Source organism: Misgurnus anguillicaudatus, chromosome 21 (genome assembly GCF_027580225.2).
Source record: "Misgurnus anguillicaudatus chromosome 21, ASM2758022v2, whole genome shotgun sequence".
NCBI lineage: Eukaryota > Metazoa > Chordata > Actinopteri > Cypriniformes > Cobitidae > Misgurnus > Misgurnus anguillicaudatus.
Window position 1 is genome coordinate 31,233,916 of NC_073357.2, and position 27,665 is coordinate 31,261,580.

Sequence of the window (27,665 nt, forward strand, 5' to 3'; positions counted from 1 at the left end):
GTCATAATTTTTTTTATTTTTGGACCAAAATGTATTTTCAATGCTTCAACACATTCTAACTGACTCACTGATGTCACATGAACTACTTTGATGATGTTTTTATTACCTTTCTGGACATGAACAGTACACCGTATGTAGATTTTCAAAGAAGGGTCAGAAAGCTCTCGGACTAAATATAAAACATCTTAAACTGTGTTTAGAAGATGAACGGAGGTCTTACGAGTTTGGAACGACATGAGGATGAGTCATTAATGACATTATTTTCATTTTTTGGTGAACTATCCCTTTAAGTTTTGGCTTGTGAAAAGTTGACATAACTTATAAAATCAAGTTGTGAATGGTGATGACAAGATCGCCATTATCATAATTCCTCCCGCTTCAGACTCACAGCCTGTAAGTTAACTCCTGTTAGCACTGCATTGTGCACAAATCTTTTAAACATGGTAAGGAGCGTCACGTTTCCGACTGACGTCAGAGGTATTCAGGCCAATCACAACGTACAGATTAGCTGGATAATCAGGGACACAGAGCTTTTCAAATCCATGCATTTCAGGAAGAGAGTGAAATATAAGCTACAAAAGCTGTACAGTATGTGGAAAATAATGTGTTTTAACCATAAACCACACGAACACATTGTATTACACCAAATAATGTTGTTTTTTAGCAGTGAAATAGGTGCTCTTTAAAGTAACATAAAAATATGTTGATTTGACAAAAATTTGTATTTTTTACAGTACATTTCGAAACACCATCACTACTAAAGTTAACCGTTCCTTTTATTTTGAAAAAACGGGACACTTATATTTATGCTTATATTTATTTAAATTCTTGATTTCCCTTTTTCATTAACATTCCATAATTAAAATGACAAATGTCTCTCTTCATCATGTATTTAAATAGTTTCTATTAGGCCTGGTCCACACGGACACGGGTATTTTTCTAACCTGAGTTTTTCCTCCTGCGGTTTAAAAAATTCCCTCCACACATGCTCGGTTTAAAAGAAATCTCCGCCTACATGAACACACAAAAACACTTGAGCATATAGCATATGTCATAAGCAGACAGTGATATAACCCTAATCATAAAACCACGTTGGCCAATCAGAAGCCTAATTCAGAAGCAAAAACCCCGGCTGTACTGTCTACACGACAACACTGCAACCGGTGTTTCTGGAAAACCTCACCCTTGCAGGGTTTTCAAAAATGTTCGGTTTCAGTGACGTGATACTGCGTTTCGGTGTGGACGAACGGCCGAACCGCTTAAAAAACGTCATGGTTATAACAATACCCGTGTCCGTGTGGACAAGGCCATAGTTAAAAACAATGAAGGAGCTTAACTAAATGTGTTGTAAAACAAGCTGCAAATAATACATTCCTTTAATTGCATTGTAAACAGATAACAATATATTTGACATTTTATTTAAAAGTTATTTAACATCTTGCTATTGCAGATACAAATCCCCCAAGAGATTTCATGTCTGTGTGCCTGTTCTCTCTCTGGAGTGTATGTGGTCGTTGGTGTTGACATCAAAGACCCCAGCCAGGTCTTTAACGCTGCTGGCTGCCCGAGGCTTCTCTGTGATGTCTTTTACAGCCTTTACCTTTCGTGGATTGGTGTTCAGACTCTTAGATCTGAGAGAAGGATACATCTTGTCTTCTGCTACATACAAGTGATCTGAATCTGTCATCTCCTTTTCTCTTTCTGTGTTGATGTCGTCCATTCTGCTGTTTACCTCCGACTCATTCATGTCTCTCTTACTTTCATCAATACGGGTTTCTGTTTTCATTCTCATTGCCCCTCTAGAAGCCTCTTCTTCAGCTTCTATCTCTTTCGATTTCTCTGAAAGTAAAAGAGGAAACGGGGATGGATGAACTTTATAATCAAAGCGTGGGGGCCAACGACCTAACGTTGGAGATCTACTTGCTTGATCCTGTAAACCTTGGGGCTCTGAAGCCCATGTATTCCCCTGACCACTTCCAAACTTGGAAGTGTACACTGTACCGCTTTGGGATCGGTTTGTGCAACAAAGTGAGCTAATGTGTGGTTCAGTTGTGTACTGTCTCAGGGACTGTGCTCTCTCCAGAGGATGCGAGAGTGCCGTGTCCAATTTCCCCCTTTTTACCACCATTCCAACCTGGAACGATGTTACATCTGGCAGAGCCTGTGGGTCATTTGGGGGTTGGGAATTCAGGCCCCCATCTTGTGACTCACAAGGAGAGATAAAAATGTCCACATTGGAGGTTGAGCGGGTCCTCTGCTGATGAGGGACCACATCCAAGGTGGGACCGTAGGAATGAACTTGCTGAGGATTGAGAAGGGGCTCATTGTTACCAATACTGCCACGATTGTCTAATGCCGTCTGGCTCTTTCTGTCTCCTGATGCATCCTCAGCTGTTGCACGGTCTTCTGCCGTGTCAAGATGCAAGCGGTATAAACTGTAGCCATCGGCGCTGTTAATGCTACTACGGCGATGCAAGCCGGATTGGTCCAATACTAATGAGCTCCCGGATCGGGTGCGGACCAGTTCGCACCGTTCAACCCCAGCCAGTCGTTCAAGAGCATACATCATTCGGCCCGAAAACTCCTCCAGCTGAGCCAAGCGCAGGTCCACTGTCTGCAGAGAGGCTTTCATGGAGTGCTCCCGTTCATTCACTTCCTCTAAACGCATGGACATGTTCTCCACCCTGTAACGGCAAGAGGAATAACTCATAACTCAGTGACCCAATCTAAATGGAATATACACTGTTTGTTTTTCACACAGTACCTCTGGGCCGTAATTCGGATTCGCTCGTCATTCGAAGACTGTGCCTCGTCCTCTTTCTCTCTGAAGTATTCCTCCACACACTGCTCTTCGAACTCATAGAGACTCTTCAATTCCTCTGGACTAAGGGTCAGTTCTGGAAACAAGTAGATATAAGTGATGCTAGATGCTTAAAATTTTAAAAGGAAAAATGAGTAATGCAGCCTTTATAACATTAGTCATTTTCACACATAAAACCTTTTAAATTGCATTCCAATTGCTTGATTTTTCTAACCATATTGCAACCCTTAACACAAAACAGCTGCCAGTTGTACTATGAGAATCTCTATCTGTTTTAGCAATCTGTTGTTTTCTTCATATGTTTGGGTGGATAAAGGGCTTCTGGGTCAGCAATCTGAGAATGGCATGACAATTCAAAACTGCAATTACGTTTAGAGGCTTTGTGTGTAAAATCGACTATTAACTTAAGCATCAATAAACAATATTAACTAAGCCCGCGGTCTCTCTCATCCAGCTCTCCTTCCGGTTTCTTCCTGCAGCGACAGCACAGGCATTTCAACACAATGTATATGTGGCTGAAGATGATGAGGGGAGGGGGCAGCACCGGCCGGTCGTGAAACGTCATGATGAGCTGGTAGCGCTGGAACTTCCACACTTGATTGGAGATGGATTTCACTTCGAAGAATGTGTTACTGTTAAAGGAATGATATTTGAGTTCTGTTAACATTATAATGCTAATAACAAATATGAAGAGCTCAGATAAGTGTGTCTAAGATGTTTGCTTGTAAATGACCATTCATGACTCTCAATAGATTCTGCCAAAAAAGAGGTATGTCTAAATGGTCTGAGGGTGGGATTAAGCGGATTTGAGGCTATGAAGGGATTACACGTGCTGTTAAAGGGGACATTTTACAAGACTTTTTTAACATGTCAAATAAATCTTTGGTGTTCCCAGAGTACATATGTGAAGTTTTAGCTCAGAATATCATATAGATTATTATAGCATGTTAAAATTGCCACTTTGTAGATGTGAACAAAAATGTGCCATTTTCGGGTGTGTCCTTTTAAATGCAAATGAGCTGATCTCTGCAATAAATGGTAGTGCTGTGGTTGGATAGTGCAGATTAAGGGGCGGTATTATCCCCTTCTGACATCACAAAGGGAGCCAAATTTCAATGACCTATTTTTTCACATGCTTACAGAGAATGGTTTACCAAAACTAAGTTATTGGGTTGATCTTTTTCACATTTTCTAGGTTGATAGCAGCACTGGGGACCCAATTATAGCACTTAAACATGAAAAAAGTCCCCTTTAATCATTATTTCATTTTTGACGGAGGCGGCGTTTAGCGGCTTTTGCATCTGAGCACCTCATATGCAGTATAACAACATAATAGAGCTTTATGTACACAAGAGCGGTGTCTGAAATAGCTCCTCATACCTTTATGCAGTGCACTTTTTGAGGGGACAGCCATTTTGGAGTGATGTCCAAAATCATAGTGGATGTTATATCATGTGAAATAACGAGTCTACAACCGATGTACAAAACACGGCTAGCTGCTAACCATTTGCTGTGAGCCACGTGCCAGTTAAACTCCTGTGTCTTGATACAAGATGGTGCCCGCAGAGCTTCCAGGGCACTAGGTGTCCGAATTCACTCACTCGTTTTATTGACTCTTCTAAGTTAGTGGACAAATGTAGGGAATAGTGAATATGGGGCTATTTAGGACACTGCTAAGGTTCTTGTTCTATTTTTTTGTTAATTTATGTGACTCACTTGAACACAGCAATAAGCAGGTTCACCAGTAGGATGTTGGCTACCAACAGGTAGCAGGCCATGATGGCAGGAGTGAGCCAGGCCCCCGGTATACAAGGAGGAAGCTTTTTCCCATCTTCATCATACATGTTATCACCACAAGGTGCTAATACACACAAAACAATGAATATGACACAACCATGATGAATTTCTTATTACGTGACTGCAGTGTTTGATAATGAAATATAATTGTTTTATAAAGAATTTTAAACTCACGATTGATCTCCATTGCATAGACTAAAAATGTATGTAAAAAGAAAAAGAGAAAAAGATGACCTGCTTTTAAGAAGATTTAAACAATTGTGGTAGTGTAAGCTTTTGAGAAATTAACTACAAAGAGGAAAAATACTTTATGACAGTCATACAGACAAGTAATTTATTTAAAGGCGGGGTGCATGATCTCTGAAAGCCAATGGTGACATTTAAAATCACCTAAACAAACACGCCCCTACCCCAATAGAATCTGGACTTTTTTTTAGATAGACCCGCCCCATACACACGCAATCCAGGCAATGATGTTGGTTAGTAGACACGCCCTTTACTGCTGAATGGCTACAAGTGTGTTTTGGTAGTCGGCCCGACTCTCTGTTTTTCAAAAATCACCCACCCCGCCTTTAATGATATGTTTACATATTCCTGTTGAACCATCTACCATCTTGTAATTTTAAGATGGTAGATGTTCTGGCACAACCGCTAAGTGGCAAAGAAACAATTTGGGAATGACAAAAGGCTGCAAACCTCAAAATCTCACAAGCAGGGTAAATAAAGACCAGCACTGGCACACGCTCATCACACATGAGTCAGTAGAGGGCAAATGCCATTGAAGCTTAAATGATGACATGAAAATGAGACGAGACACAAATCATTAACTTTCAAAGGAGAATGATATGGATCACCCACACATGAATCAGGAAACAAAATCTTACTATGAATTCTAGTCTTACGGTCTATCGAGTCAGCAAACACTTCTCCATAGATCATCCAGTAGGGCATGTAGAAGATGTTCCTCGCCAGGCGCCACGTTGGCTCCTCGTCAGGGTGCAGGATGGCCTGACGTGCCACGCCGAAACTCATAAGGACCACCAGCATGATCACCACAAAGTACAGCATGTCAATCATCTGCACACACACATTAAAATCATATTATACAAAAGCATGTGAGCCTATAAAATTAATGTTAATCTTTTAGTTCTCACCATTTTACCAATCATCATGACATACGGTCCCAAGTACTTGTTAACACCAAAGATGTCAAGGACACGAATATACCAGAAGATGATGTCAACGCAATAGATGACCCGTCCGTAGCCCAAGTAAGGCTCATTCTGTAAGCGCAGCAACAGCCCGATTAGGAACACGGAGATGGCCGCAAGGTCAGTGATATTCCAGTATTCTTCTAGCCAAACGTTTATTTTCTGTTTAAGCTTTCCAGGCTCTGACATCAGAATCTGCACACAAACACGTATAAAACAAAGGAATTCAACAATGCTAATATAGCATCAAACCATTTAAACATTTGTGTACCTAACCTGTCTAACTTTTTCCAGCCCAAGAGTGATGATGTAGGAGATGACAATCCATTCCTGTAAGGATGGCCATCTCTCCATTTTCACCAGAATGATGTAATTATATAACATCAGGTATACCAGATAAGCAGTCTGAGGAGATACATATTTATTATAAATTTTTATCAATCTAGGAAATATTATTTATGTTTTTATGTGCTTTGTCTTTCATGTGCTTTTTAAGTGTTGCATACCGTATTGAACCAGAACTTGGTATACGGTGCATTGAAAAAATAGTAAATCTTCTTTCCAATGGGAACACGTTTCTGTTTTTTACCATCCTCTTCATCACCTTTTTTAGATGTTGCTTCTACGCTTACAGTGCCATCCTGAAAATAAACACAGACCCTGAGAGTTTTTATGTGGTTTCACATCATAAAAGGGCACCTATTATGCAAAATCTACTTTTACAAGGACATAATGTATCTTGGCAGTGTGTGAACACAACCACCCTACGATGAAAAAAATCCACCCGCTCCTTGTTTTTAATGCCCATTAAACCAAAGCAGTCTCATTATACATGCCCTTTTGATTCTCTTATCAATGTGCGGTCACATTGATAAAGCCCCACCCACTTACAGTCCTGCATTACCATAGTTTCCACCCTTAGCACCGGGTTGTACTCCATCCAGTAGATACTATTGTCTCAGACTGTATTATTCAAATCTATTTTAACTGAAAGCGCTCACTGTTGATCTGTGGAATATTTTGAGCTGAAACTTCACAGACTGGGCACACCTGAGATTTATATTACATCTTGTAAAAAAGGCCATAATAGGTGCCCTTTAAGATCCACAGTATAAGTACTGTATGCAGTGGCGGCTCGTGACTGCTCATCCGAGGGGCGCAAATTCAAAATATGTGTTGGGAGTGTCATGTGTTTTGCTCGTGTTTTGCAAATATTTGTTTTTGCGTTATGTGAACCATGTGCATCACGTGTTTTGTCAAAATAAGTGCCTGCTGCACACGCGTCAAAACCGTTTATGATAAAAGAGACGCTCACATTCACAAAATGCACGCAAGACACTCTCTTAACACTAAACTCTTATAACGAATGAGATTATGTGAGTATCTGGCAAACACGAGCGTCTCTTTTATCATAAACCCTTTAGACGCATCTTCAGCAGGCACTTATTTTGACAAGACACGTGATGCACTTAGAATCACTCGACGCGCAGAACACTTTTTTTGAAATTATAAACCACACACATGACGGGCTACATACATGTTGTGACGAACTTCTCAAAAAAAAGAGTCGCTGGCCGCCACTGACTGTATGCACATAACTTTACCTTGCCGGATTTGTTATCATCCTCCTTGTCTTTGAGCTCTTCTTTGTCTTTGGAGTTCTGATAAGACAGATCGTCACCAGTCCTGAAGTCCAGGAGAAGGATGGCTGGAGGAAAGATTATTCCAAGGATCACCTAAAGATGATATGGAATTATACAAAGATGAATAAAAATTACGTTTAAAGCCAATGTTTATTGAATGTAGTGTGTTTTATTGCAGACCTTGAGCCCGTTGCTCTTCCCCACCCGCAGACATCCCATCCACATGTCGGTGAGCAGCATCTGGCTGCAGGTGTGAGCTATGAAGTCTCTGTGTTTGGCAGCCACAGCCAGTTTGAGACAGGTGGAGTTACTCCAGTTCTTAAGCTCATAAGTCAACAGCTTCATGGCTACTTGTTCATCGTGCTTGTACGACTGATCTAGCAGTTCATATGCTAACTGACCAAATTCCCTGAAAGAAAAGTATGGGACATTGTGTGTGATTTAGAAAATAGCCAAAAAAACCTACTCTGTCAATAAAGACACATTCTATATAAGGATAAGGTACCAGTTTCTGAGGATAGTACAGTCCCCTTCAGTTCTCACTACATTTGCAATATCCCATATGAAAAAAATATTGTTGTAGCCTATACTTTAGTATTAAAGTAAACTGTAGTAAGTAAGTTGTATAGTAATTAGTGTGATATACACTCTAAAAACAAACAGTGCTTATAGCACCAAAAGTGGTTATTTGCTTGTTTTTAGTGCCATATAGCACCAGTGAAGCACCTGTGTAGAACCACATAGTGCTATGTAGAACCATATGTGATGCTATAGTGGTGCTATATGGCCCCCATATGGTTCTACACGGGTGCTTCACTGGTGCTATATGGCACTAAAAACGGTTCTTCTGTGATTATGAGCAAAGAACCACTTTTGGTGCTATATAGACCGTTTCAACAGTAACAACATAAACAAGCGGCTGTCGCGGTCCACACGTAACTTCCGGTAAACTCCGCTAAGAATAAATAACAACAAAGTTTTTTAAACATAGTTTATTTATATAACAAGCAAAAAAACAACACATAGATTACCTAGGAAACCAAAACATTTGTTATTTTCGACGAGGCATTTGTTCAAGAGATCAGTTTAGCAAACAGTCAGACCATTAAACAAACGAAACCGGAAGTAAAGTTCGGATCCAGACGTGTATCACGTGCGTCTGATGAAACCGTCTTTAGCCCAGTTTGTTTTTTAGAGTGTACCTTAAAATTCACACTATAGTACACAATAAGAAAAAAAATAGTCAAAAAATGGTCCCTGGCTGTCATTGTTGTTGTACCCTTTCAAAAAGTACACATTTGCACCTAGTGAGTTCATATTACCAGACCTATCTATAAGTACACTGGTGCCAAATGTATACCTAAATGATGCAGATTAGGACCTTCTCAATGAGTAATGCCAGTGACCGCTTGGGACCATTATTTGACCATTTTTTTCTGGCAGTGTATCTAGGAATTTTACTAGTAAATACCATACCACTACCAGTAATACCATAGTATTTCTTGTGGCACCGATGTAAAGCATTTTTGCTTTTCAAGCTTTAAAATTGTTTAAGGCTCTTGTTGCTTTGGTATGCACACACACACACACACACACACACACACACACACACACACACACACACACACACACACACACACACACACACACACACACACACACACACACACACACAACAAATTACAGTTATATAAACTATAACTTGCAGTAAAATAAAATCTGGCTTAATCTAAAGATGGTGCAAAACATTTTTAAGCATAAGACAATACTCAAATATAATTTAACAAAAAATCTTAAAATGTAAAACCACTTCTGGAGGATATTAAAGGGGACATATCATGAAAATCTGACTTTTTCCATATTGAAGAGCTAAAACATGTGAAAAAGATCAACCCAGTAACTTAGTTTTGGTAAACCATTCTCTGCAAGCATGTAAAAAAAAGATGATTGAAATTTGTCTCCCCTTGTGATGTCAGAAGGGGATAATACCACCCTTTAATCTGCACTATCCAACCACAGCACTACCATTAAATGCAAAGATCATATCATAGAATTTAAAATGACACACCCAAAACGGCAAATTTTTGCTCAAATTTTAACATGTTATAATAAATTATCTATATGGTATTATGAGCTAGAACTTCACATACTTACTCTGGGGACACCAAAGATTTATTTTACATTTTTTTAAAGTCTTGTGAAATTTAAGGGCATTTAAAATAAACATTACAGTCCTTTAGTTGGAAGGTAATCCCTGACCCTAATAAATAAATAGTAGGTTAGAGCGTAACTTTGCAACAAAAAGTAACGAGAATCGCGTAGTGATACTAATATCTTGGTAAAGTGTTTATTGACTAATTGACCAATGAGCATACAGAACCGGATCTACTCTGGCTAGCCATAACTTTACCACAATTATACCATATCCACCATACAGTACAATACCATATCCCAGTTATTTTTCAATTAAAATCACAGTGAGCATTCTTTAAATGTTTCAGTATATTAGGTTTTGCTTACTTTGAATTGTTGTCGAGATCCTGTGAGATGTCGTCCACAAGTTCACTCCGTGAAGATTCATGCGCCATGGCTTTATAGAGTTTACATGCGACCAAAGCTTTGGCCATGGCCTCCTCTCCCCTCTGCCAGAGAAACAGCGCCATCTTCTGACGCTTCATGAGCACAGCCCAAACCATCAGCTCATGAAAGGGATACTGAAACCGACTGACCTCAGGGTCATCAACATCAATATCGATCTCTTCCTCCTTTTTCTTCTTCATCTTCCTTTTCCCCTTGGGCCTTGGGTCATCGTCCTGAGGGAACAGGATAAGATTGAAAACTGGAGTAAAAAAAGAAATCTGTTGCAGCAGATCTCAACTTTTTTTAAATTCACGCATCACAGTCCACAACAATAATTGTTCCCACAATCACAAAACTAAATATTTTAATTCTATCTTATTTTAGTGTTTGTTTTGTCTCATTTTAAGTAATTAAATGAAGTCAGCTGAGGCCCCCTAGTGGCCACTGGCCTCCTTGTTGGGAAACATTGCTAGATAGTGGTGACTTTTCTCACCTCCATACCCAGAAGTTTAAGTGCTTTTGGCTGAAAAAGAACAGAGGAATGTCAGTCAGATGTTTGCTTGAGCTTTTATATATTTAAATGACTATTACTAGTAAAAATTATTAAATAAAAAATGGCTGAAACTTTTTTTATAAACAGTGCAGAAGCAATATATTTCCTTAAAATGTCGAAACTAAAAAGAAAATATTATATATGTGCGCAGGAAACATTAACTATAATAATGTATATATAATTTACAAATAATGATATATTCTTGTATATATATTATTTGTAAAAGTGTATTAGGGGTTGGCGATAACTTACCCTTTTAAGCCCATAGAGGTTATTATAGAGTGTACGAAAGCTTTTCCTTGTATATTTACATCGATATGCTCCTCCCATGAGGTACTCCAGAACCAGCCCAATGTCAATCAGAGTGATCTGGTAATCTGGTGGTAGGTTGCCCTAGAAACATTAATGGCATAATGCCATAAAATAACTCTTGTACATACTGTTACATTTGTGCAAAGTCAGTCTAATGTATGAGGATTGCAGAAACACACACACACACACACACACACACCAAATAAACACCTACTTTCACAGTTTAAAAGATTAAAATAATATTTTTTACTATAGTTAACAAGCAACAGAAGACATAATAATAGTTCAAAACAAATGTTTATGCTACTGTATTAACAGTTGAACTTAAAATATGTGACACTGTCTGTGAAAGCCAAAGTCTCATAATTTGATTATACAATTAGCATCAAAGTTTGATTTTGGTCATTGATTTCACTATGATTTCAATTTTTGACACGATGTTACTCATAATAATAATAATGAATATGTCAAGATTATGTCAATAATAAAGATATCAAGATTATATTTTTACATAATGTTCTTTATAATACGTAGGTTGATTTGATGTAGAAAAGAGTAAATTTTAAAAGACTGGGACATATATCACAGTCAAGCTCAATACTAATAATAAAATGTACCTTTTTCACATCTCTGACCACAAAGTGCAGTGTGTTGATCGGTCCTAATCTCTGAATGACAAAAAGACTTATAAAACACCGTCCATAGTTCATAGAAAAGCTCAGTAAGCTTTACTAAAACACAGATGTACGCAGACTAAGTGCTCTTTTCTAAACAACAGATTACTAATACAGTAATGGAAAGCTGAACACACAAATGACACGTTTAAGCCCTATTGCATGAAATGAGTAGATTAGAGTTCAGTGAAAGCTTTAATAGCTGGAAATGTGGGACACATCACCGTGTTGTCATTATATTTGCATCCTTGTAACAGTAAAGGGAAACTGAGAACATGTAAATCTCTAATGTTTCATGTTTGCAAGCTGACCGTGTTATAGAGTTCTTCCAGCCGCGGGATCGTGAGGAAATTATTAATATTGACGCCGTTTTCAATGAGGAGCTTCACAAAATCCACTCTGTCGAGCACGAGCGCATCCATCATGGCTTGCTCCAGAGAATGGACCTATTTTACACATCAACACACACACATTTACACAAAATTGAAACCAACAGTATGATGTGTTTAAAAAAAGTACTGCTTTGCCTTCTGAATAATACACAAAAGTAAATAAAGCATGTGTACACCAACAAAAAGTGACTAAAGGGAATGTTTTACCCAGTTACGCAGTTCTAGTTTTCTGGGGTCTGTCTCCTCAGGAGCCTCAGGTTTACCTTTGGCACCTTTGCCCTTCTTGCCTCTGACAGGTTTACCCTTGCTGGCACGGCTGGTGGTTGGGCTCTTTGGTTTATCTTGCTGATTTGTGGACGGTGTCGAAAGGGACCCAGAAGGCTGACAACATAGATTAATGAATTGTATGGAAAAACAAACTTGGGTCACATTACTTTATTTGACCTCTTTAAAAAAAAGGACTGCACTTGCAGGCGAATTGTGTGTTATGAGCCATGTGTGTATGACATCACCTACAGGCCAGTGCTGTCCATTGACGAAAATTTGACTGCGAGCAATGTCCACTCGATTCCAGGCCAAAGCCAAACTCAGCTGGTCTGGAGCAGAGGCATTTGTGCCTGATACACCCAAAGAAAAAATATCACCCATTATAGTGAGGAGGTGTAAAATAAAAATAAAAATGAAGAAATATGATAAAGTTGCATATGGAAAACCAGTTGTTATGTTAGTATAGATTATGATACTGTCGAATGATCAGGCTTTATACCTTTCAGTAAAGCAGTTAAGATAGCCATCTCAATGTCCTGCTGACCCTCGGAGGCTGTGCGAAACACTGTAATCTGTTAAAACACAAAGGTAAAAAGTGTGTCAAATGCATATAATAACAAATTAGACTGTACACTCTCAGAAAAAGTATGAAAGTTGTCACTAGGGCAGTACTTTTCTTTTAAAAAAAGTACACATTTGTATCAAAACAGTGCATGTTAGCACTTTAAAGGTGCAGTGTAAATTTTAGCGGCATCTAGTGGTGAGGTTGCGAATTGCAACCAACGGATCAGTCCACTGCTCACCCATCGATTTTGAAATGCAACGAGAAGCTATGGTAGCCGCCACCAGAAAAACATGTCATCAACGGAGACAACTTAATAAAAAAAGTTTGTCCGTTAAGGGCTTCTGTAGAAACATGGCGGCACAAAATGGCAACTTCCACGTAAGGGGACCCTCTGTGTATGTAGATAAAAACGTCTCATTCTAAGGTAATAAAAACAAAACGGTTCACGATAAAAACACCCCTGATAATATAGTTTTGTATATTATTTAGCATTTCTGTCAAAAGATCCTTTTAAAAATTACACACTACACCTTTAAAGGACCTTTTAATGTCCCAGTGACAGCTTTTGTACCATTTTCATTGAGAGTGCCGTATGTACAGTATGGTAAATTAAGAGTTTGGTTCCAAAATAAGATAACTCAAAATAAGCCAAGTAGGACAATAAATAATTAAACAGTTATCTCATTCCAAACTTTTCATATATATCATATATGATGAACAGCATAGATTTATGCCATTTGTATATAAATTCTGTTATTTTTAACCCAGCGTTGGATCAAATTAACCCAGAAAATGATTGTATTTGACACAACAATGGGTTAAAAACAACCCAGCATTTTTTAGAGTGTAATATAAATGCATTAAATACACATAGGTCCGTATTTGTTTTTTTTTTGTGGATGTGTTTCAAGTATTTTCATTACCATTCCAGTGATGTTTTTTGAATGGATTTGTGGTATAGATAGCATGAATGTACTGTATATATCTTTATATATATAGACAGGAATCAAATGTAGTGCTGCCTCACGATTAGTCACGACTAATCGTTTGCAGAATAAAAGTTTTTGTTTACATAATATATGTGTGTGTACTGTGTATAATAATTATGTTTATATAAATACACACACATGTACAGTCACCTAAAAGATTATTAGGAACACCTGTTCAATTTCTCATTAATGCAATTATCTAATCAACCAATCACATGGCAGTTTCTTCAATGCATTTAGGGGTGTGTTCCTGGTCAAGACAATCTCCTGAACTCCAAACTGAATGTCAGAATGGGAAAGGAAGGTGATTTAAGCAATTTTGAGCGTGGCATGGTTGTTAGTGCCAGACGGGCCGGTCTGAGAATTTCCCAATCAGCTCAGTTAATGGGATTTTCACGCACAACCATTTCTAGAGTTTACAAAGAATGGTGTGAAAAGGGAAAAACATCCAGTATGCGGCAGTCCTGTGGGCGAAAATGCCTTGTTGATGCTAGAGGTCAGAGGAGAATGAGCCAATTGATTCAAGCTGATAGAAGAGCAACTTTGACTGAAATAACCACTCGTTACAACCGAGGTATGCAGCAAAGCATTTGTGAAGCCACAACACGCACAACCTTGAGGCAGATGGGGTACAACAGCAGAAGACCCCACCGGGTAACACTCATCTCCACTACAGATATTAAAAAGAGGCTACAATTTGCACAAGCTCACCAAAATTGGACAGTTGAAGACTGGAAAAATGTTGCCTGGTCTGATAAGTCTCGACTTCTGTTGAGATATTCAGATGGTAGAGTCAGAATTTGGCGTAAACAGAATGAGAACATGGATCCATCATGCCTTGTTACCACTGTGCAGGCTGGTGGTGGTGATGTAAAGGTGTGGGGGATGTTTTCTTGGCACACTTTAGGCCCCTTAGTGCCAATTGGGCATCGTTTAAATGCCACGTCCTACCTGAGCATTGTTTCTGACCATGTCCATCCTCTGATGGCTACTTCCAGCAGGATAATGCACCATGTCACCAAGCTCAAATCATTTCAAATTGGTTTCTTGAACATGACAATAAGTTCACTGTACTAAAATTGCCCCCACAGTCACCAGATCTCAACCCAATAGAGCATCTTTGGGATGTGGTGGAACGGGAGCTTCGTGCCCTGAATGTGCATCCCACAAATCTCCATAAACTGCAAGATGCTATCCTATTAATATGGGCCAACATTTCTAAAGAATGCTTTCAGCACCTTGTTGAATCAATGCCACGTAGAATTAAGGCAGTTCTGAAGGCGAAAGGGGATCAACCACAGTATTAGTATGGTGTTCCTAATAATCCTTTAGGTGAGTGTATAATAAAAAAATATATTTATATAATAAATATTTATATATAATATAGATTATATAAATATAAACATGCAAATGTTTCTTAATTATATACATGTGTGTGCGTGTGTGTATTTATACATAATTATTATACACAGTACACAGACATATATTATGTAAACAAAAACTTTTATTCTGTGAACAATTAGCCGCGACTAATCGTGAGGCAGCACTAATCAAATGATAGAAGAGAAAAAGTTGAACAAAAGAAAAATAACAATAAATCCAAAACATATGCATTTTATTACAGCATGCAAAATTCAGGAACAATAAACAACATATTTTTGCAATAGTGGAATTTTTCTTTAAACCTTAAACTTAGTAAAAAGTCACAGAATTGCCACATAGAAGAATTGAGTAATAATGCACAAACATGCTTATTTTCAATGTTAGCAACCGATTCCTATTTGACTACAAATATAAAATTTGTGTGTATCACTTTAGTGGCTGAGATCACACAGCATTGAATGTCTTTATAAAAGCAGGGAAGTGCTCAATTGGATGAAATTAAAATGTCTGTTGTAAATATGAGACAGGAAAATGCATGATCTAAAAAAAAGCAAATGATAATGATTTTTATTATCAGATCTGTAAAATATAACACAATCCAACAAAGATGTCTTATTAAATATCAGCCCCATAAAATATTGCATGTATTATACGGTACACTACAGCAAAAGGCACAAAGTTTTCTTTATTGCGTTATTTTGTCATTTTTCATTTACTCACCAGTTCCTTTTTCTTCATGCACTCCATCACCATAAGATAAATCTGCTGTGCCTGATTCCGGTTGTAGTTGAATGTCTTCTGTATGGTCACTAAAAGCTGATCTCTAACGCTCTCATTAATCAGCCTGTGCCAGAACAATGCATTAAAGACGGAAATACGTTTATTTTCAAAGGGAATTCAGTATAAAAAAGGCATTTTAGAAATGCACCAAAACACTTTTATTCAACAACCTTTTGCATTTGACAAAAAAAGCATTCACTAATGTGCTCATAACTCTTTAACCACTTAAAACACATTAAACAGGCAACAAGTGTGAATCATCATCAATGTATTCCTCACCCGTCCTCCTCCGAATACTTGTGAGCAAATGAAATGATATCTGATGCTCGGCCACTACCGTCACACACCACCACAGGGACAGGAGGGTCCTCGCGCAAACTCTCCAGCACAATGGAGATTACATTCGGCCCTCCTTCAAGGATCAAACACACCAAAGGGACCCCCTGTCCCAGACCTGTACAAACACACAAATATGTACTCATACAAACCTGATAAGACAAAAAAACTTTAAATGGTTATTTTGATTGCAGTATAAGTTGACGGCTGGACCTCCCTTTGCTGTCCCTGCCTCATTAGAAACTTCAGGCATAGGATGACAAAGGGAAACCCAGGAGGTCACATATAGGCTCTTTCTTCATCAATCCAACATTCATGGACACTAACAACAGTTTATAAAGTTGTTCCTTTATTATAGGCATTTTTTTAGTATTATTAATTATTACATCTTCAACAAAGTTTGTCCTATAAAAGTTGTTTCGCTGACTTACGTGTGTTGATCTTCTGCAGCGAGATGTGTTTCTCCAGCTGTCTGCGCAGACGGACTTCAGCTCCATACTTTCCGTGTGTGCCATTGTCAGCCAGAATGAAGTGGGAGTGGCTATTGTTAAGCACAGAAAGTTTGCTGAGGGGGTTGGACATGGTTTGGTACGGTCGAGTCACCTGGTCAAACCATAAACACAGAAGCCCCTGCTCATACACCCAAACAGTATGCAGAATACAAGTACACGCTCCTGTGAAATTACAGGTAGGGCTTACATCTCGTCCAATCAGATCTTCTTTATTTTCCACAATGCCCCAGGGTGCAATTCCAATGGCACACACCTTCCCACGGGACTTCGAGGAGTGATCCTTCAGCGCATCTCCTACATGCCGAATCACTCCTGTGTAATATGAAAGGAAGGATTGTCCATTATTTGGTAATGCACATCATTACAGTGTCATGTGGTGGAGTCACATGCAATTTATTGCTTTACACTAAAATCACATGATAAAGCATCAGGAAAATGAAGGTTTTAGTTGATTCATACTATGAATTCCACAATAGTAACTTGTTTTTATCTTATTTTTGCTGCTGTTAATTGAGTTAATCACCTGTACTAACTCCCCCAGTAAAGATCCAGGCCCCAGTGGTGACGGCTGCTTTTATCAGACCCTTCCCGAACACCTGCTTGAGTTTGGGTTGCAAATCGAAGTTCTGCAGGCCACCGTGCACAGATATAAGTAGGGTGGGCAGCTCCAGTTGCCACTCTTTTACCATCAGATGCAGAAGATGATCAGGTTTACTATCAGAGGATACACGGATGTACTGAACAGAGGAAAAAAGTGATAGTGACTCCACTGCTTAGGGCAATATTAAGGATTGTAGTGTTCTTATAAACTGTAATAAAGGACTACCATGGCCTTGTTGGCATGGCCTCCTCCCTGGAATTCGATGATGCCATATGCGTCGGTGGGCGTGGCTTGCGTGTGCTTAGCAATGGACCATTTCTCATGGGGAGGATCAGTCTGTAATCCCTGACCTTCATCTGCACTCTTATTGGTGGAACCAGGAAGAATAGCCACATGCTGGTTTACCAGCTGACCGCAACAACACCTGCAACAGATAGGGGAAAAGCACCCGTGAGCAACCAAAGCTAGTGTGAAAAGTTTTCTGCAGTTTTTTCAAGAACAAGCTACTTTGTACTATCAAAGTTTTTTTATATCTTCATGTTGGATTACTTAAAGTTATTAACCAGATTACTTAGACCTAATAATCTAAATTATACAGAGAAAAACAAATTGAACTGACTTGTTGGGCTCTCTGCTGGGGAATATGCAAATGCATTCCCTTTTGAAAAATGTCCTTTCAATCCATGCCCGCTGAACCTGTAAGACACGGAAGATACGTTTTTGCTTTTAAACATGTACTTCAGTCACTTCAACTAATGTCAATTTCAGCCTAAAGATTTCCTAAATCTTTGTTACTTCTTTTTAGTGTTTTTGTAAAGAAAAGTGATCGAGAAAATTGGCAGTTTATCTGTTTATTGAAATAATTTATTACTGACAAATAAGAAAAGCACAATAGCATAATTTGTTATATTTACATATGCAGTATTTACAGTACGTGTGCAGGTATGTGTGAGTTAACAGTTGGCCTGTAAATCACTTTAGATAATGACACAAAAATTTTAAAAACATCTCTCTCTGACCAATATACAGTCAAATATACTTAAAGGGATAGTTCACCCAAAAATGAAAAAGTTTTAAAGATCAGTTTCTGATATATATTTTAGATAAAGCACAGTGGAGGAAAACCATTGACTTCCATAGTATTTGTTTTTCATACTAAGGAAGTCAATACGTAAAAAGCCCAAAACTTTCTGTCATTAAATGAATATAAAACTGAGGTGATTGTGTTTCGCCCACAGAAAGTAAAAAGGCCACCAACCTCGACTTTTAAGATGTCTCTCTGTCTTTAGGTCTCAGCAGGTGCGGAATTTGGGTGTTCTCTAACTGTGGGTTTACACCAGATGCGAGTTCAACGATTTGCGCGAGTAGATTACATAAGCCAATGGAAAGACGCGACCAGACACGCCCTCGCGCGGGGCGATGCAAACGACGCGATATGGGCGGCGCGCTTGCCGTGAAAATACACGCTATTCGCCTCAAACGCGTCTTCGCCCAAGTTGAAAATATTCAACTCGAGCGAAAAATTCGCATGACACGAAGTTAAATCCCACGAGTAATCTAAAGCGAGCAACGCAATGCGATTGCACGCTTCGTGTTTGGTGTAAACCCACAGTTAGACGAGTACTTAAGATAAACAAGTCTCTGCTGTAATTGGATCAAGTTTTATAAAAAATTAAGCACTTTCTAACTGACAAAACCTGAGAGATGGCAGTTCATGCCCAAACACCTCTCGTCTAGATTATTGCAACTCTCCAGTACACTGTAAAAAAAAACTATGAAATCTACATTAACTTGCTGGCAGCAATTGGCAAGTAAGTTCCTGTAATCTACTTTTCAGTAAACTTACGATTTAGTCACAGTCAAAATCCATTACTGAAATTTAAATTGCAGTAATAATCACATACTTTAATTTCAATTAAAGCAAATATTTTACCAAAAAATAATGAGCACCTATATGTTTCTTTGGTAAAATTGAAAAAATATGTGCATGTTAATGTGTTTCAAGTTGGTTAAACCATCTAAAAAAAACCTCTTTAAACTGAACCACTATAAACTGAATTATGATTCACAGGATAAATATATTTACTGTATAAATGTTCTACACTAAGGATTTGTTCATTTTGCAGTAACAATGCTGTGAAAACTACAGAAATTTGTTACAGTGTATACATACCTGATCTCACAGAAAGTCGTGCTATAGCAAAATTTTATTAATCTATTCGTGTCCGTGGCACGAAATTCAGCTTTTTCGTGACACTCATACGAATTTCTATAAATCGTTTTTGGTGTCCGTGGCACGACTTTTTGTTTCATTTTATGTATCATTTCTCATTGTTTTTTCTTACCATTGTCGTTTGGGGTTAGAATCACTTTATGTTACATTTTTAGACATCCTAACCCAAACCCTAACCCCAAATCCAGGCGAGAACAGTTTTAAAAGGGGACAAAAAACATGTAGAAACCAAAACATAAAAGTATATTCTAGCCTAAACCCCAAATCTAACCCCATCCCCAAGCGTCAATGATTTGAAACTGGGGAAAAAAAAGAGATAACAATACATAAAATGCATGAAAAAGAAAGTCGTGCCACAGACAAGGGAAACTATTTATAGAAATTCGTGCTAGTGTCACATAAAATACATTCGTGCTTAAGGCACGACAAAAGCTGAATTTCGTGCCATGTACACAAATAAATTAATCCCATTTTGCATGACTAACACAGCTTCCAGTGAGATCATGTTGCTCTGTTCTGTGGTGTCGACAAAATTACCTGTTTTCCTTGGCATATCAATCATTTTCCTTTTCATTTTAATTTGGTTTAATCCTACATAGGTTGTAATTATTTCTTGTTTTAGTAGTTTTTCTTTGCGTATTATTATATCGTTTAATTCTATTTGCTCTTATTATTTTCTCTGTGTATTTTTACTTTGATTTTTTTTTTTTATTGCACAGCACTTTGGTCAGTCCTATGACGTTTAAATATGCTATATAAATAAAGTGAGGCTACCATCATTTATCAAAATATATTATTTTGTGTTCAACAGAAGAAAAAACTCATACAGGTTTGGAACAACATGAGTGTGAGGAAATGATGACAGAATTTTCATTTTTGGGTGAACTATCTCTTTAAATAAACATTGAAAATGCTGCGTTGGGTAAAATATGGACAAACCAAACTGTTGGGTTTAAATTTGCCTAGAAAATGTCAATTTTCGACCCAACCATGTATTGAAACTACATCCTCCAGTAAAACATCTGAGAGGACCACAATTACGAGCGTGAACACCCAATACTGTTACATCGTAATGCAAGTTTAAATGAATTGTTAGACATGACCCAGCAAGCAAAAACCAAGACATTGAAATGACGGCTATATAGACCCAATATAGTCCGGCTATGAGTAACCCACTTCTACCCTAAATAATCTTGAACTTGGTTGCATGCCATTTTTGCCAAAATAACTTGAAGATGTATGATATTCCAACATGTAAGCAAAGTCAACAGCTGTTCAAGGTGTTTGCTTTTATTTCTTTTACATGTTCTAAAAGTATATGCATCGTCTATTCTTGGGCTATGGTTAGATGTATATTAGACTTTCAAGGGCAGACCTCTGATGAAGTCTGCTGAAGAGTGAGACAGTGGTCTTGCACAATGCCATACCTGTATTTTTGTCAGTTTTTTCCCTAATCTCAACTGCCTGTGGCCTTCATTTATTAAAGGCGGAGTCCATGATGTTTGAAAGCCAATGTTGATATTTGAAATCACCTAAACAAACACGCCCCTACCCCAATAGAATCTGGACCTTCTGTTGATAGACCCGCCCCACACATACGCAATCCGGCATTTTATTTGATTTGATTGGCTATAAGTGTGTTTTGGTAGACGGCCCGTCTAATTTTCCAAAGCGTTTTTCAAACATCGTGGACTCCGCCTTTAAGAGGTGGTTATTAAACTGAACTGGATCACGTGTGTTGGACCTCAGTCTCAACATCCCATGACCACTGTTGAAGATTATCCCTGGTTGAACCTCTTCACTGAACCAATTCACTAAAATACCACCAAACTACAGCCCACTCTGAGATGAAGGGACCTAGCCATCTCTAATCTGCTAATCCCTTCCATATGCCCTCCACACCTCTTTATTACGTTATTTGTTGAGGATGGTGCTAGAGCGATATGATCATTTGAAAAATTGAAATGTCTCAAGTGCTAATATTCAAATGAAAATTTAAGACTCTTGCCATTCGCCAACAGCTTGTATCGAAAACTGCAAGCACGTTTTTGCCTTTTTTTAGAGAGGTAACCTATAATGTTACTGTGGCATCCCCATATTAAACTCAAATGGGAATCAAATTAAGCAAAAGCTCTCTCATTCACAAAGAGCAGTATATCGCTGAAACATAATCTGCCTCTGTCCCATGTTCATGTGAGATTTGTGTACAGACATCTGTCGGCAGCTTTTGACATCTTTGGATTTGGGCATATTCTGCCAAATCCTAAAAGGTTTAGTAATAGAAACAGATGTGGAATTTCCCAGGAGGGGAAAAGAGCTCTCTTCAACCTCTCAATAATTTATTTGTAGTCATTGTAATATAATTCTGCATTATCCGAGCTTTATTCAATTTGAAATTCACTTAATGTAAAATTACAGAAAAAATTTTGTATTACGGAAAATTTTTACTCATTTATTGTGCCCGTTATTTTACGGTATTTTCCCTGCACCCCAGCTGCCTGAATTTCTGTTTTTACGTTTTTTTTACAGTGTATGACGGTGCTTCAAAAAGTCCACACAACAACTTCCTGAAGGAGTTTGGCCAAATCAAACAGAATGAAAAAAAATGAATTCTCCTAAAAATCCATGAGTAAAATAAATTCCACCAGAGCTCTAACAATAATCGACATCTACCCCTTTAACATTAAAGAGCTGTGTTCAGATTATTCTCTAAGCAAATCAAACTACACTTCTTGAATATTTGTTTTATCATAATTTTAAAGGCAACTAAAAGTAATCCGTTTTCAAGTACAAAGGGCAAGAAAAGACTAACATTTTCCACAAATTTTGATTTTTTTAACTTCTTCAATTAAAAATCCTAAAACAGATTAATGTATGCATTTGTTTGTGCGTTTTTGCTGGGGTCATGGTCTCATTTCACAAAACTGTCCATTAATCACATAAGATTGAGAATTAAAGTGGGATTTATAGCACCTAGGTCAGTGCTCATAACTGAACAGAAATCAAGTTCAGCACTGTATGCATGTGTGCGGTTTTGCAAGCAAGCTCTTACAAATCAAGAGCAACTTGGGAATTAGTTTACACCCATGTATTCGACTGAATCTGAATTATTCGCCAATTTTTAAGATAACAACAGAGAAACCAAATTTTTGTTAAAACTATAAATATTTGAAAGTTACTGTAAGCAGCTTTCAGATATTAACTATGAACCCCAGTCAAATCTTCCAGCATGCAATGCATCCCAAGAGTAAAAAGACATCACTTACTTTCCCAAAAACAATACACATTTTTTCCACTACAAGTTAATTTGTTGTTTATGGTGGGTAAAGTTGGGGGCGTTTATAGCTAATAAAGATCTCTTACCTTCTGAGAGCCAGATGAGGTACGTTTGATAGATGCACGCTTAAATGAACCCTCTTTGCCTCTTCTTCCTCCAAATCCTCTGTTTTCCATGATAACAGAGCCAGATGCTTTTCCCACTGTCTGGCCAGACACTCACTCACTCCTTAAGTTTATGACCTTCCGACGTCCATCCCCACCCAGCCTTACTAAACAAAGCTGACAACTAAGACTTCCTCAGAGAATGTCCCACTGGAGCAAGCCACAGAAATCCAAACTGTATGACACAAAGACCCTCTTCCTCAGCTACACTATGTGAGTGTGTAATCAGGCTTAATGGAGTCGCCCTACGAGTGATGCCCTTTAATGCAGGAGATTTAATAAATGGTGATTGAAGGTAAATCTACTTTGGGTAAAAGTCTAAACAACAATGGGTCTAATGCTAAATATAGTACAGTTATGCATAGCTAAGCCATGACCTGATAAGTAATAGTAGACCAGGAAATAGATTTAGATGGAGAAGCTCAAAGTTTCCAGAAATGAAAATATTTAAAAACTAAAGCAAAAATATTGCATACATATTTGCACATTAATCTGTAATCCAAGCACAAGTTTATCATTTACTGAACTCCATGTGATGGAATCAATTATGCAATTGTATGCATATGTAACAGAATTACTTTTACATTTTGCAACACTGACCTCAGTGGCATTTTTCAACCAATTATTTAAACATTAATCATCCCTATCCTTATCAGAATTCTCTTACACACTTATCAATAAAAAAGCTTTGCCTAGTAAATAAACACAATTAATGTGATGTATTAATGGAATATTTAAAGGCACCTCCACCTCCGACTGATTTATTGTTCAGGACCACATTTTACATAATTAAATTAATCATTACTAATTTGACGGTTTTGAATGATTCATGGTATGTGCAAATAATAAAAGTTCATGGTTAAATGTTCAAACTTTAAAAAAAGTTTATTAGAGAATAAGCTAAATTGTAACAAACTGAAAATAATTGGCAATTCTATGAAAATTATATATATTTATATATAAAAAGAAAAGAAAAAAATCCATGTGACATCCAAGGCCTTGTGTGCTCCATACTTTTGTCAGTCCTCCACTGAGCAGGATGTTGTATGAAGGCTGGAGAACTGTTTCTTGTAATAAATTATATATACACAGTCCTCGCTGCTGTGTGCCTCGTCTTTAATTCTCTTCATCCTTTCCATCAGCCAGCAATTTCCTCTCTTCCTCGCTCTCCCGCTGCTTCTCACTCAGCTGCATTAGAACCAGTGTCTACAAAGAAATATTATATGATGTAACAATACATCCAAACACCATAAAATACAAAAATCAAGCAATAAAAACAAACAACAGTTAATCATATTTCTTGTTGTCTTACTTTTGCCATCACATGCTACAATTTTTACTTTGTCCACCTTGACCAGGTCAGTCACTTCTCGAAACTCAACATCATTTAAAACAAATGTCCAAACGTTATCGCAGAATCTGTATGTGTTCAGTGATCCCTGTGGACAAAAGAAGAATAAAGTACATTTTTAGTTTAGATTTAATTTTATATACAGTGAGGAATATAAGTATTTGAACACCCCGCCATTCTGCAAGTTCTCCCACCCAGAAACCATGGAGGGGTCCGAAACTGCCATCGCAGGTGCATGTCCACCGCGAGAGACACAATCCAAAAAAAATCCAGAAATCTATTATTTGTATAATACAGCTGCAAATAAGTATTTGAACACCCGAGAAAGTCAACGTTAATATTTGGTACAGTAGCCTTTGTTTGCAATTACAGAGGTCAAACGTTTCCTGTAGTTTTTCACCAGATTTGCACACACTACAGGAGGGATTTTGGCCCACTCCTCCACACAGATCTTCTCTAGATCAGTCATGTTTCTGGCCTGTCGCTGAGAAACACGGAGTTTGAGCTCCCTCCAAAGATTCTCTATTGGGTTTAGGTCTTGAGACTGGCTAGGCCACGCCAGAACCTTGATATGCTTCTTACAGAGCCACTCCTTAGTTATTCTGGCTGTATGCTTCGGGTCATTGTCATGTTGGAAGACCCATCCTCGACCCATCTTTAATGCTCTATCTGAGGGAAGGAGGTTGTTCCCCAAAATGTCACAATACATGGCCCTGGTCATCCTCTCCTTAATACAGTGCAGTCGCCCTGTCCAATGTGCAGAAAAAGACCCCCAAAGCATGATGCTACCACCCCCATGCTTCACAGTAGGGATGGTGTTCTTGGGATGGTACTCATCATTCTTCTTCCTCCAAACACGTTTAGTGGAATTATGACCAAAAAGTTATATTCTGGTCTCATCTGGCCACATGACTTTCTCCCATGACTCCTCTGGATCATCCAAATGGTCATTGACAAACTTAAGACGGGCCTGGACATGTGCTGGTTTAAGCAGGGGAACCTTCCCTGCCATGCATGATTTCAAAGCAAGGCGTCTTAGTGTATTACCAACAGTAACCTTGGAAACGGAGGTCCCAGCTCTTGACCAGCAACCCCGTGTAGTTCTGGGCTGATTTCTCAACTTTCTTACGATCATTGAGACCCCACGAGGTGAGATCTTGCATGGAGCCCCAGTCCGAGAGAGATTGACAGTCATGTTTAGCTTCTTCCATTTTCCAACAGTGGACCTTTTTCATCAAGCTGCTTGGCAATTTCCCCGTAGCCCTTTTTAGCCATGTGGAGGTGTACAATTTTGTCTCTAGTGTCTTTGGACAGCTCTTTGTTCTTGGCCATGTTAGTAGTTGGGTTCTTACTGATTGTATGGGGTGGACAGGTGTCTTTATGCAGCTAACAACCTCAAACAGGTGCATCTAATTTAGGATAATAAATGGAGTGGAGGTAGACATTTTAAAGGCAGACTGACAGGTCTTTGAGGGTCAGAATTCTAGCTGATAGACAGGTGTTCAAATACTTATCTGCAGCTGCATCATACAAATAAACAGTCACAAAAAAATCATATAATGTGATATCTGGATTTTTTTCCGATTGTGTCTCTCACGGTGGACATGCGCCTGCGATGACGGTTTCAGACCCCTCCATGATTTCTAATTGGGAGAACTTGCAAAATAGCAGGGTGTTCAAATACTTATTTTCCTCACTGTATATTATTGTACAAAAAATACAAATTGTATTAGCATCCAAACCTGTCTACTATGACCATTAACTGCAAAAATTAGGTCTAGACCTGCATTTAATTGCGACACAACACTAAAAAACATTATTTTAGTGCATTTATATAATAAGCACTTTCAAAGTGAATAATCTGTACTATCTGAATATTGAAGGTCTGCAACCCTTCAATAAGTCACATGTTTACAACCCTTGTCTTAGCACATTGACTGCTCGACAGGAAAGTAGGGTGCTTTTTATGATGGATTAAGTGAACAGAAAACAAACCCAGAACATATGTTAATACCAGGTCTCAAAACAGAACAGATTTACCCTAAAATTGACTCTGTTGCGGACCCGGTTGGCCAGAGCTGTGTTGATAGCTTTATCAAACTGTAAGAGCACTTGGAGGGCTAACTGTGGAGTAATCTGTTGGGTCTGTGGAATGAAAAAAAGATTGTTAATTGTTTATCAACAATGAGAGAATATATATGTACCTAGACTATGATTAAACCCCCTAAACCTTCTGGTGCATCATCATCACTGACTTAAAACATATACAGCCACATTTTTAAAGTATCTCAGGTTTGAGTATTGGACACAATCATGGATGTTTTCATAACATCAAAGTATGTTACCCTGACAGTGTAACTGTTGTTATTAAACACAGACAGTCTATTTTGTGTTAAAACCCAAACTGCTCTCGATGCCGCTAAACATATTACAAGTAAGCATAATAAACATATTAAAATATTGACTCATAAAAAGTTTCGTTACTTGTTTTTGTCGGACTGTTCTGCCAAAGAGCAACTCGATTACAATCACAGCTGGTTTTGGCTAACACTCAATTACTAACAAACAAAACACATTACCATGGGCTTCAAACATTACAATCAATACAAATAACAACCTGCACGAAAGCATAATATAATAAACAACTGAGCGTGAATGTCTGGATGTGCAACTATTCCATCGTATTTATTTAGATATTTGTTTATCACACATTAAAGTGCGCTGGCTAGCACTGAAGCTAGAAAATATTCCTAAGAATCAGTAGTTTTACCTGAATTAGTTCATCGAGGCTCTCCTGTAGACTGTTCCCAAGTGTCGTGTTTCTGTAAAGCTGATATGCCATAGTGTATTTCTGTGCGAAAGTGAATGAACTGTTTAAAAAACCGTTGGATGTTTGGTGATGCTTTGTGATTTGCCCGCTGTCTGCGCACTTCCTCAATTTCCAAACTTGGACGTTTCGAGCTACGGAAACACACGAGGGACAAAAAGGTCCTGTACCAAAGTTGTGGAAGGAAACGCACCTTTACGCATATCGGTCTTTCGATAATGAAAGGTATAAATAGTATCCTGCTTTTACATTTATTTTGCTTTAATTACATATGCCAATAAATGGTTATTATTTTCTATTGTTACTTTCCCTTTGTGTTCGATGTGAGCATAGACGTGTTCGACTCTATGCTGCGCAGTCTGGTCGGCACCTTATGACATCAAAGCACCGCGATAGC

General features: G+C 38.2%; 2 protein-coding genes across 4 annotated transcripts; both read right to left on the reverse strand.

Annotated features, from left to right (window-relative positions):
- Nucleotides 1–294: 294 nt before the first annotated feature.
- trpm1a (transient receptor potential cation channel, subfamily M, member 1a) lies at nucleotides 295–23,188 on the reverse strand. 3 transcript variants are annotated; one of them, XM_055202412.2, is made up of 27 exons: nucleotides 23,013–23,188; nucleotides 18,036–18,112; nucleotides 17,642–17,840; nucleotides 17,339–17,552; nucleotides 17,003–17,127; nucleotides 16,735–16,906; nucleotides 16,247–16,421; nucleotides 15,908–16,031; nucleotides 12,750–12,822; nucleotides 12,500–12,600; nucleotides 12,191–12,364; nucleotides 11,903–12,037; nucleotides 11,535–11,585; nucleotides 10,858–10,998; nucleotides 10,546–10,575; nucleotides 9,993–10,285; nucleotides 7,653–7,881; nucleotides 7,434–7,565; nucleotides 6,336–6,470; nucleotides 6,106–6,234; nucleotides 5,773–6,024; nucleotides 5,521–5,695; nucleotides 4,793–4,813; nucleotides 4,538–4,682; nucleotides 3,251–3,453; nucleotides 2,765–2,897; nucleotides 295–2,684 (listed from the first exon to the last, which is right to left on the reverse strand). In XM_055202412.2, the coding sequence occupies exons 1-27, from the start codon at nucleotides 23,100–23,102 to the stop codon at nucleotides 1,472–1,474; spliced, it is 4,941 nt and encodes a 1,646-aa protein (XP_055058387.2). In that variant the 5' UTR covers nucleotides 23,103–23,188; the 3' UTR covers nucleotides 295–1,471. The 3 variants fall into 3 exon arrangements, with proteins under 3 accessions (XP_055058387.2, XP_073715018.1, XP_055058395.2); XM_073858917.1 differs by having other exon boundaries at nucleotides 5,503–5,695; XM_055202420.2 differs by lacking the exon at nucleotides 4,793–4,813.
- A 768-nt stretch (nucleotides 23,189–23,956) lies between these two features.
- On the reverse strand, nucleotides 23,957–27,404 carry gtf2a2 (general transcription factor IIA, 2). Its single transcript, XM_055202431.2, has 4 exons — nucleotides 27,212–27,404; nucleotides 26,482–26,586; nucleotides 24,403–24,529; nucleotides 23,957–24,296 (listed from the first exon to the last, which is right to left on the reverse strand). The coding sequence occupies exons 1-4, from the start codon at nucleotides 27,281–27,283 to the stop codon at nucleotides 24,271–24,273; spliced, it is 330 nt and encodes a 109-aa protein (XP_055058406.1). The 5' UTR covers nucleotides 27,284–27,404; the 3' UTR covers nucleotides 23,957–24,270.
- Nucleotides 27,405–27,665: the final 261 nt, after the last annotated feature.

Bases quoted from the DNA above. Each gene is read 5' to 3' on its own strand.
- trpm1a (XM_073858917.1), bottom strand. From the start codon at position 23,102: ATGGAAAACAGAGGATTTGGAGGAAGAAGAGGCAAAGAGGGTTCATTT. The intron at 17,553-17,641 runs GTAGTCCTTTAT...TCCTCTGTTCAG, and splicing joins GCCATGCCAACAAGGCCATG to TACATCCGTGTATCCTCTGA. The intron at 4,814-5,502 runs GTAAGATTTTGT...ATACATTTTTAG, and splicing joins CCGTAAGACTAGAATTCATA to TCTATGCAATGGAGATCAAT.
- gtf2a2 (XM_055202431.2), bottom strand. From the start codon at position 27,283: ATGGCATATCAGCTTTACAGAAACACGACACTTGGGAACAGTCTACAG. The intron at 26,587-27,211 runs GTAAAACTACTG...TTCATTCCACAG, and splicing joins GCCTCGATGAACTAATTCAG to ACCCAACAGATTACTCCACA. The intron at 24,297-24,402 runs GTAAGACAACAA...ATTTCTTTGTAG, and splicing joins TGTAGCATGTGATGGCAAAA to ACACTGGTTCTAATGCAGCT.